At 44.8% G+C, this 14,413-nt stretch overlaps 1 protein-coding gene across 4 annotated transcripts; it reads right to left on the bottom strand.

The window, feature by feature from the left end:
• Positions 1 to 2,370: 2,370 nt before the first annotated feature.
• On the bottom strand, positions 2,371 to 9,782 carry LOC132593163 (uncharacterized). 4 transcript variants are annotated; one of them, XR_015946808.1, is made up of 3 exons: positions 6,759 to 9,782; positions 6,648 to 6,719; positions 2,371 to 3,451 (listed from the first exon to the last, which is right to left on the bottom strand). XR_015946808.1 is itself a non-coding variant. In XM_088656780.1 (1 exon), exon 1 carries the CDS (start codon positions 7,486 to 7,488, stop codon positions 6,757 to 6,759), a length of 732 nt encoding a protein of 243 aa, XP_088512906.1. In that variant the 5' UTR covers positions 7,489 to 9,782; the 3' UTR covers positions 6,725 to 6,756. The 4 variants fall into 4 exon arrangements, 1 of the variants encoding a protein (XP_088512906.1); XR_015946809.1 differs by lacking the exon at positions 6,759 to 9,782 and having other exon boundaries at positions 6,392 to 6,714; XR_015946810.1 differs by lacking the exons at positions 6,648 to 6,719; positions 6,759 to 9,782 and adding an exon at positions 6,154 to 6,432.
• Between the last annotated feature and the right edge of the window lie 4,631 nt (positions 9,783 to 14,413).

The raw sequence follows: 14,413 nt of genomic DNA, 5'->3' as shown, positions 1-14,413 counted from the left end.
GTATTATCTGGCGCCTGTAAAAGTGCCAATTCTGCCCATCAGCATGGGGTAAGGTGATCTCGTAGGGATGAAATAATGAAATACAAATAAGTGCAGTGCAGTTCTGCATCATATGTATGCCTACTTGGAAGTGCTGCTGAGATCTAGGATTTCATCCTTAGCCTAATAATAGATCCCTGCCTATTTTGGAACTGTGTGTGGCAACACACATCCAATGCATGATTCCCACGTGATCTCTTTGTCAATTTATACTCAAAGGGGGCACACTTCTGAACAGGTATGCATAGGATTGAATTCTTAATTATCCAAAATTTGTAAGTTTGTAAAAAAAAGGACAGTATTTGAAGCTGGAGAGGCTTCAATACTTTTTTACAATTTAATTTTTGTTACGTTTTGGGGTTTATTTTTCAGTTAGGTTTTGGGCTGAACATGGCAGGAACCACAAGTAAAGGCTCTTGTTTCTGTCTGTCTTAAAGGACGTGATCATGAATAGTTCCCCTTACACGGGCTGCGTGCACACCATGCACATGACTTCCCTCAAAGAATCCTGAGAACTGTAGTTTGCTAAGGGTGCAGGTAATTGCAGCTCTTGAGAGTCCCATGGACTGCAAGAAAATCAAACATCCATTCTGAAGGAAATCAGCCCTGAGTGCTCACTGGAAGGACAGATCCTGAAGCTGAGGCTCCAATACTTTGGCCACCTCATGAGAAGAGAAGACTCCCTGCAAAAGACCCTGATGTTGGGAAAGATTGAGGGCACAAGGAGAAGGGGACGACAGAGGACGAGATGGTTGGACAGTGTTCTTGAAGCCATGAACATGAGTTTGTTCCACTGCGGGAGGCAGTGGAAGACAGGAGTGCCTGGCTCTGGTCCATAGGGTCACGAAGAGTCAGACACGACTAAATGACTAAACAACAACAGTTGTAGCTCTGTGAGGGTAAAATATGGTTGCCAGTATTCCTCTGGGGGAAGCCATGTGCTGTTAAATATATGGTGTGCATGTGGCCATGGTCCCATTCTGCCCTATTCAAAGCCAAATGAAAATGAAGGGGAATTTTGACCATGCTTCACATACAATTTCATGTGAAACCATTGTAAGATAGTAGCTAAAGTGCTGTACTGAGGAGACCCAGGTTCGAATCTTCACTCACTGGTCAAACAATGGCCGGCCCTACCATTAGGCAAAATGAGGCAACCACCACAGGTGGATGCTATGGGGCAAAGATAAGACAAAAGTTGTATGAGCCATGTGGTGCACCCTGTGCCTAGCTGTCAAGTTTTCCCTTTTCTCGCGAGGAAGCCTTTTCGGCATAAGGGAATTTCCCTTAAAAAAAGGGAGAACTTGACCCTGTGTCTTTTAAGCTTGCCTGCTGCTCTTAGGTGCGATGGAGTACTCTGCCTCTAGCCTCACCCACCAAAAGAACATGGTCCCTGGAATGTTGACTACTAGGGAATGCAGCTATTGGGCTGAGAGATGCCCCACCCCCAAGGTTATGGTGTGCTTTTCCCTGGTATCAGTAGTGTACACATTTTTAATAACCAACCAAACAGACAAAACACTGCTGAACTGCACCCACCAATATGTGGGCTGAGGTTACGATGAACAGAGACTGTTTTCGGGTGGCGCGACTGCTGCAGCCACACTGGGTGCTGCACAGCAGGGGGCACCAAAACAATGCTGTAGAATGCAGCGTGAGAGGCAGGGGCTGCCAAATTTTAGTGTCACATAGGTGCTGAATTTGAGCATCTGTACAGCAAGGCATTGAAGACAGACCAAGATATTGCTACATGCTATGACTTTCAGGCATAGGGGTCAAATGAAACCTGGATGGACATAGATAACATCAAACATGCCAAAGACGGGAATTGACTTGAAGGGGATTGTGGGGTAGAGACTGTACAAATCCACCTTCTCAAACTAAAAAAACAAGTCCCCCCACAAATGTCTGATCATAGGAAGAAAAGGCGTGTGTGTGTGTGTGAAGCAAGCATATTTCCAGTGGGTCTGCTAATGAAATCTTGTACAGAGACACAAGCTCAACATGCCCCTCTCCCAAGTTTTGAAAATGTTTTGTTATGCAATGCTTTAGCTCTGTTGTGCACAAGTAAGTTTGTGGTACTTAGGAATGTGGCCCCAGAATCTATGAATAGGCAAGTGAGCAGAAGTAGGTGGAAAAGGGTAACCTAAAAAGCTAGTAAAAGTATATTTTTAGTAATGGAATGCCAGATTCTTGTTTGACACAATATCTACTTTTCTGCTTGTTTAAAATAATCTCTACCTGTTCCTTCATTCTATAAATTCAAATGTAAAGCAGAATCACAAAGAAAGACAACCATTTTAATTAACAACAATTTCGCCAGTAGCAGTATTGAATCAAGGTGGCAAAACTTTATTTAATGAGGTAGGTACAAACAGTAGACCTTCCAGTTGCCTTTGTCATACCAGCATTCTTTAGAAACATTTATAGAATAATTCTTATTATTTAAAAAAATCAATGGCCAAGTTTCACCTATTTCACATTGTAGTAGAATGTAGTGCATTTCTATTGTTCCTCTAAGATGCAACATTTCTAATTCCAAGCCAATAAAAAAAGGGTGGGGGACCTGAGAATTTGGGAGACTGGACATTTCATTCAATACATTTTACAGTATAAAAATCCACAAAATGACCAGCATGGATCCAAACTTAAGTTCACCCAACTTAGGTCCCACTAAAAAGCAGTAAGACAAGTCCCATTGGGTAGATCCAATGTCAGTCATATTCAGAGCAGTCCCACTGAAATCAATGGACTAAACCACTTGCCCATTGATTTCAATGGTTCTACTCTTGAGTATACCTTAGTTGGATATCACCCATTGATTTCAAAGAGACACAGGTTCAAACAACTTGACCCAAGTTCAGACAACTTAAGTCTTGGGATCCAACCCACTTCAACAATCATTCATAAAGCTCCCTTCACCAATGGATCTTAAGAGCATTCATATAAATAAGACACGTCATGCGTTTAAGGCACTTTTGAGGACATCTAAACCCTGCATTCAGGGTGTCAAAACGCCACGATCTTAGTCCTGTGAATACATAAAAGTTTTAGTCAGTAGCACACATTTACTGTTTGAGGATCAATGCCCTTGTTTTAAGAGTAGGAGTGCTATTCAGTTTATGGAAACATTTTTAAAAATATAAAACCTGTTGCCCCTAAGTAATTATTAAGTTGAATAACTGGATATAAATCCTTTTACACTGCTTAAGATATAGGCAATGCTGCTTTCCAGCAGAAATCTGAAGCATAAATATTTGGCAGAAATGTGGTTTCATAACACAGTGCAGATTCCAAAGAGTTCACAGATGGTTCTATGTAGTTTTTTCCAGCATCTGGTGACTAAGATGATGTTCACATTTGTTTTTCATCATAACTCACAGTAATAGTAAGTAACAGTCTTTGATAATTCCTGAAAGGAAAAACAAACAATGTAAATAAAAGATTTTAAGTATCAGCCTTTTTGAAAATATGGAAAAATATTTCCTACCAAGAAAAACAATTATGGAATCAACAAAATATGCCCTGAAGAGTCTTCAAAGCATCTTAATTAAGTCTGATTACACTGTCAGACTCAGATCAATGTATTGTACATTTTTACCATTCCTTGTAACTTAAGTATTTCTTATAATACTAATAGTGATGCTATTCTTAGAACATCAGTAAGCCAACTCTTCCATATCTAAAATCTTTCAGCGTGTGTATCCAATCCCATTCAACCTGATCACTTTCTTTTAGAGCTTATCTAACAGTGAGAACTGTTCTTTGATTAAAAAGCTACTATTCTTAGAGGACTACTTTTCACAAAACTCATTAAGTCAATAGTTTCAGCGCATTAGTATAAAAAAATATCAAATTAATTATAGGATGAAAGTCAGTTTGCGTTCTGTATTGTACTTGCATATTTAGAGTGGTACAGATGTAATTAACTCTGGTTGTAGAAGTGGGAAATTATGCAATCACTCACTCCTTCCCTCTCTTCCTCTATCTTGTGTGAATTCCCTTATACCCTGATGTTCTGCATTAGGCCATTGCCAATGCTGACTAAAGCTGCTTCTGATCTCCATGATGCAATTCTAAAAAGAAAACCAAGAAGCAAACTTAAAAACAAAGAAACTCCTGCACAAATCAAAGGTCTTTTGAAATAAAGACTTGACTGCCCTCTTAAAAACAGGTATGAAGAAGGCACCATAGGTGTGGAAACATCAGAGAATGCTCTGCATCATGCTACCCCATGTTTAACCTCACAAACGTGAGGGGTCTGGAACAGGACCGTTTTGCTCAAAACACAGGAAATGGGGAACCTATGGCACCCCCAGATGCTGTTGGACTCCAACTCTTGTCATTCCCAGCCACTGGCCATGCTGACTATGTGTGAAGGAGGAGGCTCCAACATCTGGAAGGTGACAGCTTCCCCATCCCTGATTTAGAAATGTATCCAGCTAGTATCCAGAAGCTTATAGCAAGCTCCAACAAGCTCCAACATCAATTTGGAGTCATTACTGCTATTTGAGTTAGAAGTTACAGTCTAGCATATTGATAGTGTACTGATCATCCATATACAGTGGTACCTCGGTTTACAAACACAATTGGTTCCGGAAGTCTCTACTTAACCTGAAGCGTACTTAACCTGAAGCGAACTTTCCCATTGAAAGTAATGGAAAGTGGATTAATCCGTTCCAGACGGTCCGTGGAGTACTTAAACTTAAGCGTACTTAACCTGAAGCGAACTTTCCCATTGAAAGTAATGGAAAGTGGATTAATCTGTTCCAGACGGGTCCGCGGAGTACTCAACCTGAAGCGTACTTAACTCAAGGTATGAGTGTATTTGGTTCCGGAAGTCCGTACTTAACCTGAAGCGTACTTAACCTGAAGCGAACTTTCCCATTGAAAGTAATGGAAAGTGGATTAACCCGTTCCAGACGGGTCCACGGAGTACTTAAACTGAAAATACTCAAACCGAGGCGTACTTAAACCGAGGTATGACTGTAGTATCTCCCACTTGAACAACTGCCTCACATAAATACAAGTCTGTAAAGATTTAACACAGTGATAAAATTTGCCATTGTTCCCAGATAAGGAGCATTGAGAAGTGCCAAAATTATTTGTTTTCCTTTTCAATACAACTATTTGGATCAGAAAAGAGGAAAAACCCTACAACTTTACTTAAATATTTGAGGTTTGAAGGAAATAATGTATACATGTTCATAACGAACTATGAATTATTACTCATCTTTAAGATAAGCAAGTACAGTAATCAAACCATCAGTGGGAGGAGGCGGCAGTCAGGTACAAAGTACTGACCTAAGTTATACTTGTTGGCATCCGTCTGTCTCGAGAGACAACGGAGTCTCTGGGGGTGAAGTCAAACTGCTGTGTTAGCAGCACCAAAGCAGATTTTTCCCTTGTTTGAAATCTGAGAGCCAGTGTAGTATAACAGTTAGTGTGCGAAACTAGGACTAGGGTGATGCCAGTTCAAATCCTCCACTCAGCCATTAAGCTCTCACAGAGCACCCTTGGCCCATTTACCGCCTTGTTTTGAAACAAGTGACATGTAACCAGGGTTCATTGTTGGTTACAGATCCTAGAGCTCTGGTTCAGACAACATGCTAAGCCAAGTATCAGTCAGAGAGACTGGGGAAGAGCAAAGCCACGGTTTGGCTTAACAGGTTACCTAACGGCAGCAGTGCTCAGCCAAACCTACATTACAGGGTTGCTGCGAGAAAAATGATGTACTCGGGGTTGGATTCAATGTTATTCCTCCTCTTAGAAGACCCACTGAGATTAATGAACATGACTAATGTGGATCTATTAATTTCAATGGATCTTCTCTGAGTAAAAGTTAGTAAAATACTGTAACTCACTTTTCAGGAGGAAAAAAGACCTCTTTACAAAGTGGCACACAATCACAGTATCAAAACCATCCCTCCAGTAGCACCTTAGAGACCAACTAAGTTTGTCATTGGTATGAGCTTTCATGTGCATGCACACTTCTTCAGATACCAAGTGTGCATGCACACAAAAGCTCATACCAATGACAAACTTAGTTGGTCTCTAAGGTTCTACTGGAAGGAATTTTTGTTTCGACTACGGCAGACCAACACGGGTACCTACCTGTAAGTAAAACCGTCCCTGACACCCTGAAGGAGTACCATACACATGGGCATAGCCAGGATTTATGTTGAGGCGGGGAGGGGGGACACCCACCTCCCATCATCCTCCGTCTATCTAGATAGAAGATTCGGAAATGTCTCAACAACAGTGGTTTTAAATTACTTTCTTTTGACCCCAAGTGCTTGGTGGAAAAAAATCTTTCTACAAGTTCCAAGTATTATTATTTTTAGTTATTTACCTGGTGTGGGGGGGGGCAGTATCAAAACCATCCCTCCAGTAGCACCTTAGAGACCAACTAAGTTTTTTATTGGTCTGCCCTCACCCACTTTGAGCTCCTTGGGGCTGGAAAGGCAATATAGGGAGTTGGAGGAGGCGAGGCAAGACACACTTATCCTAATAATGATGAGAATGATCATGCAGCTGCCATGAGCGAGTGGGGTCCTGCGGGCCCGTCGGGCGGCGCGTCCTCCTTCATCCCACGGCACGGCACCCACCTCCTGGCTCCGGGGCCTCGCCGTCCGGCCTCGCCTCGCCTCGCCTGCTTCCTCCTCCTCCTCCTCCTCCTCCTCCTCCTCCTCCTCCTCCTCCTCCTCCTCCTCCTCCTCAAGCCGCCTGCAGCTCCAACGTGCTGGAGACCGACGCGGCCCCCGACGTCGTGGCCGCCGACATCGACGGGGTGTCGGCGAAGTGAGCCCTCCTGACGGAGCCCGGCTGGCACTCGGGGGACCGGTGGAAGGTGGCGAAGGACCCCGAGAAGCGCATGCTGAGGTTCCTGACGAGCCGGACCAGGCCTTGGCCTCGGGGCGCCCCGGGGGACGCCGCCTTCTTCTTGAGCGAGTGGCGCCGGAGCCCCACGTCGTCCTGCAGCTCGGCGGCGGGCACCTCCAGGTTGCCCACGTACCAGAAGACCCACCAGAGGAGGCTGAAGAAGATGGCCACGCCGCCGCCGTAGATGAGCAGGTCGGCGAAAAAGACGTCGACGAAGACGCCCACCAGGAGGAAGGCCAGGCCCACCGCGTCGAAGAGCAGCGCCATCCAGAAGGCGCCCGCGCACCGGCCCAGCCCCCCGCCCAGCGAGGCCATGGGCCGCGCCGACGCGGCGGGGAGAGAGGTGGCCGACTCCGGAGGGGAGCTGATGGCGTTCGACAAGGAGACGGCGCTGGACCAAAGCGAGAGCCGCCCGTCCGAGGCGACGGCGCCAGGCACCTGGAGCACGGGCACCTGCAGCGCCGCGGCCGGCCCGCCCTGCGCACCTGAGGCCACACCTGCCGCCCCTGAGGGGGGCAAGCTCCCCGCCTGAGGCGCCGGCGGCGCCTTCCCCAGCGCCACAGCCATGCTGGGCGAGCAGGAGAGAATCCCGCCTTACCTGAGGGACGGGGAGGAGGAGGACACGCCCTCCTCCTCCTCGCACCTGGCGGGGCGGGGCGGGGTGGGAGGGGTCGCGCGCACCTTGAGGCGGCGCGCGCGTCCCTTCCACCACCACCACCACCGCGACAGGTGTCCGTCCCCTCGCGGGCTCTCCTTCCCAGACGCCTCAGGCGGTTCTCCATCTCTTTTCCTAACCAACCCAAAGGAGAGAAAGCATCACACTCGTGTGTGTTTGTTCAAAACGCAGCCCAGGTATAACTCAGTCGGTGGAGTATGACACTCGTGGTCTCAAGGGTTGTGGGATTGAGCATGACACGGGGCAAGGCCGGATTTAGGTTTGATGAGCCCCTAAGTTACTGAAGGTAATGGGGCTCTTTATAAGTCCAGCTGTCCGTTGTCATTCAACTTACAAATTGTTGCTGTTTTTGTGTGTGTGTTGAATACATGCTATATGGTAATTTATGGAGCTAATACCGTAGGTATCTAAAGCCATTTGCACATGCAGAATGTAGGCACCCTATATATAGAAATGAGCAAACCAGTGATATTTTAGGGAGCAGGCGGGGGCCATTACAGTACTTAAATCATAGGAGCCTACACAACACAAAACACTGTTGTTGTATGCATAGCTGTCAACCCTCCCTTTTTTTGAGGGAAACTCCCTTATTCTAAGCCACAGCTGTCAGCCTTCCCCTTTTTTGCTGGAAATTCCCTTATTCCAGCGCCATTTCCCGCTGCTATCCTGGATTGTTAGATATACCGTAGACTGTCCCCAGGACAGGTGAGGCTGCTGCTGATCCCTTATTTTCAAATCCGAAAGTTGACAGCTATGACAAGTTGTATGTAGGTTTTATTTTTTATCTTATATTTTGGAAATGTACATCCAGGGTTTTTTTTTCTTTAATTTTTTTTGGGGGGGGGCCAAGAGAGTGGGGCCCTAAGCTATAGCTTATATGTTTAGCTTATACGTAAATCCGGCACTGACATGGGGTTTGGACTAGATGACCCTCTCAACTCTATGATTCTGTGAGTTGGATTCTGGCTAATTTTGGACATCATGACTGCAAATGACTCTTGCATTTTATTTTAGGGCTAGTGCTTTACACTGGGTAAATTACCTCCTGCTTTGGAAAAAAAAGTGAAATAATCCTTATATTACCAGGGAAGGACTTGTATCATTAACATCTGTGCATATTTACTCAGAAGTAAGAATCACTGTGTTCAAGAGTAAGCCATAGCGAAGCCTCTCAATTTTTGTATAAAGCTGCAGCTATTCTGTTGAATTCCCAATTATTGTTCTTAAAACATTTTATCCCTTGGAAAGTTGTTTATGTGGTCTATACCATGCCAAGTGTCTTTCAACGCAACCTAACTAAGTTTAGTTTGTTAAAATCCCTTTCAAAATCAGAATTAGTGTTCTGTGAGGAAAACACCCAAGGGTTAAGAGCACTTTTTTCCATCGGCTGTTGCAGGGGTGGGGAAAAGCATATTTTGTGCAGGTTAGCTGTGTTAATCCAACAAAAAGAACAAAGAATCTAGTGGCTCTTTAAAAATAGATTTATTGCCGTAGTTAAAGGAACAAATGTGGAAACTGAGACTCTGTATACATTACTGTTTGCTTCGGCTCCAGTGTGCTCTCACCTTTTAGAGCTGAGTACACATGGTATTATCCACAATCCAGATGTACCCTGTAGTTTCTTGAGAAATACTGCTGCTTGATGCATTTTTCCTCAGACCGACTTCCATCCAATTTGAAAACATGAGCTATGGTTAAGCTATGATGTGTATATTTCAGACATCTGTTCCACTCACACAGATGACAGCACATGAGCAGATGACGGCTTTGTTGAATAGGAGCTGGGGTGGCAGCGCTGGGGTAATGGTGTGTACAGCAGGAAATGGTGTGTACAGCAACATCAGACATGACTTGAAACACAGTGGGGGTGCTAATTTGTACAAGCAAAAGCTTAGTCACTTGAACTTCATCTTTAAAAGACACAGGAAATCTGCCAGAGGAATTTTTATACCGTATTTACTCGAGTCTAAAGCACCATTGAATCAAGTGTGCACCTTAATTTTCCGCAACGTAATTTGGCCAAAAAAGGTGAGCATTAGATTCGAGTAAATACAGTACGTGGCATAAGACCTCTTCCTTCTCTACTATTTTTTTCCTATCACCACTGCCAATAAAAATGTTCATAAAAGTAAGTGGACCCGGCCTGCGCGGAAAGAAGAGCGAGTAGTGCGCCTGCGCGCCGCGGCGCCCGAAAAAAAAAAAAAAAAGTAAGTGGACCCCTAGTGCACTTCAGGAAGAGAAATATAAAAGCTCTCCCCAGGCCTTTTGGCAGAAGCATTGTTTGGTTCCTCCTTAGAGGAGGACCGTTCTTCCTCCTGTAAAAAGCTCTGGCGGTTTATATCTGCTAGAGGTGCAAAATTTCTCAAGAGGCAAAAAATTAAGGTAGTCATGTTGGCCCATTAGAAAAATTCTATGCACAACTGCACTACTTTTATTTGGGAACAACAGAAAGTGGTGAGCATGTTTCCTTTACGTGAAGGAGAAGACCACAATATTTATAGGAAAAAGCAAAATCCTTTAGCACAAATGTCTGTTAAACCAAAGATAGTGGGAAAACTTTGCAAGCAGGATATCACTTTAAAAAGTATGGATCTCAAGCGCCGGAGTCTGTAGGGCTTCCTGTTAAAAGTCCATCATATCTCAGGGCGTGCTTAATAATGGGTAGCCACACCATTCCTGTAACAAAGAACATGAGTCCAATGGAAAGACAAACAGGCCCCAGGGCAGATGGCACATCTACAGTGTGGACCAAGTGCAAGGCAGAAAGGCCAATCCCACTAAGAAATACAAGGAGTCCAATGGCAATCAATGTAAGAGGCTTATTGTAGTACACCCATTTGCTTTGTTCCCCAATTATAACGGCCTCGTTCCTTGTTCCTGAAGGGAAGTTGGAAGCATCAACAAGAGATGGTAGCCCCTCATGGGTGGGGATTGGCTTTATCACAGACATGTCACAAGATGTTCTCCAAAGAGCAGAGGACCTAGAAAGTATGACATGCTTAAGTCATTCAGTCTAGCCAGTAAGAATATCAAAAAGACTATTCAGTAGAATGTAAGATCATTATTCCCATTCTCTTCCTCCCCCTCCCTCTCTCCTTTCTTTTTCCCCATCCACATGGTGTCTAGGACATTAGGGTCCTATACCGAAAGCAAATGAATTGTGAAAAAGACTCTGTGAATTGAATATGGAGACACGATAGGTACTTTTCCTTGCTTATTAGATTATTATTTTTTGTACCACAAGAAAATACTTAATAAAGACTAATTTTAAAAAGATGACGATTATTCAGAAGTTAGGTTCATCCATCGGAGCAGCAGATTCACAGGAGCTAGCCCCAGCCATGAACTCACATGCCCTGCCACCTCTGCAAAAGGGAAGATTCCATGTTCATGGTTTCACGTGCTTTCCTTTTGCAGACATCGGCATGGGGACCAGGATAAGTTGTCAGTTCAGAATTCAGGGGCGTAGCCAGGATCAAAACTAGGGGGAGGGGCAAGCCATGGTCGTTCAGGGGTGGGGCCAAGGCACGGGAGGGGAGGGGACACGAAGTGGGAATGTGGGCTACAGGGCCAGCGGGCCTGATGACATCGTGGCGGCGGCGGCAGTGGCCACCTTGTGCTTCTGGGGCTGGCAGCGTTGGCGGCTACCCTGCTTGGCTGGAGAGGACGGGAGGGTCGGGCAGGCGAGAGGGAGTGGCAGGGCGGGCGAGGGCGAGGCAAGGCACGGCCGCAGCCACAATGGCTCCGAGGCGTTGCTGCATATCAGCATAATATTTCAACCATGGTTCAAGCCCCACCTTAGGAAAAAATTCCTGCATTGCAGGGGGTTGGACTAGATGACCCTTGTGGTCCCTTCCGACTACAATTCTATGATTCTATTGATATATTACCATAGCATATGCATCATTCTGCTTTCTTGAATTGTCCTACTCCTAGGCATAGCAGCCAACTCCTAGAGGCCTAGGTGCCTCCCCCCCCCAATTACTGGTAAATACCGTATTTGAAAGAGTCATCCCCCCGTGTTGATGGGCTTTCTATGTGGGGCTTATCTGCCCCCCCCCCGTATTTTATTAAGGATGGAAGAGGGAGGGAAGGAAGAAATAGAGAGAGGGATAACTCATATTTCTGGGTGCCTCTGGGTGACACTGTGATGCTGGAACTCTGCATGTACAGGAGCCTTGTAAGCAGCTTTCTCTCTGCTTGATTTACATCAGGCACGTCCAACAGGTAGATTGTGATCTACCAGTAGATCACTGGATGTCTGTGGTAGATCACTGGTAGGTCACTGGCACCCCTAAAAAAGCTCACCCAAAATTTTCCTCCTCCCTAAAAAAAGTTGAACTATGACCTGAAGCCCTAAACAAAAATGGGCCTCCCTCCCTCCTAAAAGAAGCTCAACAAGTTTGACCTAAAACCCAAAAAACAGGGCTTCCCTTCCTTAAAAAAAACTCAACAGCTTTGACCTGAACCCCCCAAAAGGGGGTAGATCACCCCCAGTTTTAAACTCTGTGAGTAGATCAGAGTCTCTTGGGAGGTGGCCACCCCTGATTTACAGTATACAGATGCAGGAGGAGGGGCAGACTGGAACACCACTGCTTTTTATAAACATCACTGTGTCTGTCAAAGCTACAGCTCCCCCCCTTTCTTATTCACTTCCTTTTAGCCTTGCAGAGCCACCTTAGTCAAATTGCATCCTCTGAGTCTGCACCCTCATTAAATCGCCAATAGAACTCTTAATGCTCCTGAATGCTCATTAACAACTCCCACTTAAGAACAATAGGGTGAAATGGTCAGCTATCGAATCTTGCCTGGGGATATATGCTCCATTGTCTTAACTGCTTAACTACTGGTAGCCACTTTGCTTTATTTATTTGATGTGTTTTTGTTACAGCTGTGTCCCCCCCCCCAAGCAAGCGGAGACTTAGCTGCTCTTGCTAAAGCAAAGCCCTTTCCACTTCAGTTTTTGGAGGGGAAAAGTGCTGGTTATGGTCTGTAAAATACATTATTTTTTTGCTTCTAGGGGGGGGCAGCTGCCCCCTCCTGCCTACACCCATGTCAGAATTTATATCCCACAGTGATGGCTGGTGCAAGCAGGATGCTGCGCCACCGACCTCAGTCTGCCCTTTAGCCAGCCCCCACCTGCCTCCCTTTCTTAAAACCAGTTATGGGGTAGATCTGCCTGCCATTGGCTGTACTATCACGTACTGTTGGTCTCCCTGGATTGTGCGCCATGGGCACCAAACACCACATGGAATCCAACAAAACGTACGGTAGTTATGACAAGTGGGAGCTCAGAGTGAGACATACTGGTTAATGAAACAAATATTACCAATTCTGAAGAAGTGTGCATGCACACGGAAGCTCATACCAATGACAAACTTAGTTGGTCTCTAAGGTGCTACTGGAAGGAATTTTTAAAAAAATATTGCCAAAATGCTTTAATTGCCCAGTGCGCATTCTCATCTAAAGGAAACCAAAACCCATTGTGCTAGCCCTGGAATATCTCACTCATGAAAATGGGGAGCCATAATTTATTGGCTCAAGTAGCATTCCCATAAAATAGCATTCATTTAGTGTGCTAAGGCAATAAAGTGAGGAATCGGGACCAATCCATCCCCAGATCACATTCAGTAATAAAGAGAACATACGGTAAATACTAGCCCTAATCACTAATTGGCAACAGGCACTTGCAATGTATATTTGTAATAAACCATATTGAGTTTGGAGTTTATGTTATTGAATCATGAAGCAAGCATTCAAGTGGTTTCTCCCGAGTCCCTCCCAAGTTAATAAATGCCTGCTTTAATCTAATCAGTTAGATATATTGATCAGATTACAGAGTTTATTAATTCTAGTGAGAAAAATAGCAGTTGCATGCTTGCTTTAGAGACAAATGTTCTGTGCACATGGAGAAACTAGAACACATCATAATGCTATCTAATACCTAGGGACAGGTGTGTAAATACACAAGTGGAAACACTGCAGAGCACCCAGGACCTCATTGTCTGTGCTGTTTTTGCCAAACCTTCCACAGTTTCCTCCGACTGCTAATAATGGGTGCGGTGCTAAAGTCAGGAAATATAGAGGGGTGGGTGTGTCATCTTAAAGAGTTGTTTTTAATGGTTCATGCAAGTAAGAAAATAAGATCTAAAGCAAAACAAACAGCATAGGCCAGTTCCCCGCTATCAGCTGAGATAAGAGTTCTTCCATTAGTAAGGACAGAGTTCACGATAGGAAACTCTACAATAGCTTATCTTTGATAGCCTGGCCATGTGAAACTAAAACCTGGCAGTATTGCCTGTAGTTCATATTATACAATTAAGAAAGCTGAAGCAACAAATTATTTTAAAAAGAGTGCTTAAGAGCATATTAATGTTCTGAACCTTTAAATAAACAATAGATCAAACCAAGGGTCCATCATTTAAAATTAGGACACGACATCTCTATGGATCAGTGTTAGAAAAGCTGTTGTTGGAATTTAGCTCCCATAATGATCCCACTGCCTGCGGCTTGATGGGAGTTGGTGACCAACAAGATTTGGGGGGCTATTCCCAGACTTGCAAAAGGAGCACAGAATTTTGCCTTGCAGTATAATCCAAGGATATGAAACCTATACCACTACAGCTGTTGTTGGACCACAGATCCCATCATCTTTGACCATTGACTCTTCTGGCTGGGGAGTCCACAGCTGGAGAGCCACCACTGTCTCCCCATCCCTGGTAATTCTCTCTTCCTTATAACCATGTGCATAGGGGGTGGCAGCCTAAATTTGTTTTAAAAACTGAACTCTTCGCAGTTTGCAAAACACTTCTTCAA

This window comes from Zootoca vivipara, chromosome 13 (assembly GCF_965207765.1).
Source record: "Zootoca vivipara chromosome 13, rZooViv2.hap1.1, whole genome shotgun sequence".
In the NCBI taxonomy this organism is placed as follows: Eukaryota; Metazoa; Chordata; class Lepidosauria; order Squamata; family Lacertidae; genus Zootoca; species Zootoca vivipara.
The sequence above is the reverse complement of the archived record's forward strand: the minus strand, read 5'-3'. Positions and strand labels throughout refer to the sequence as shown.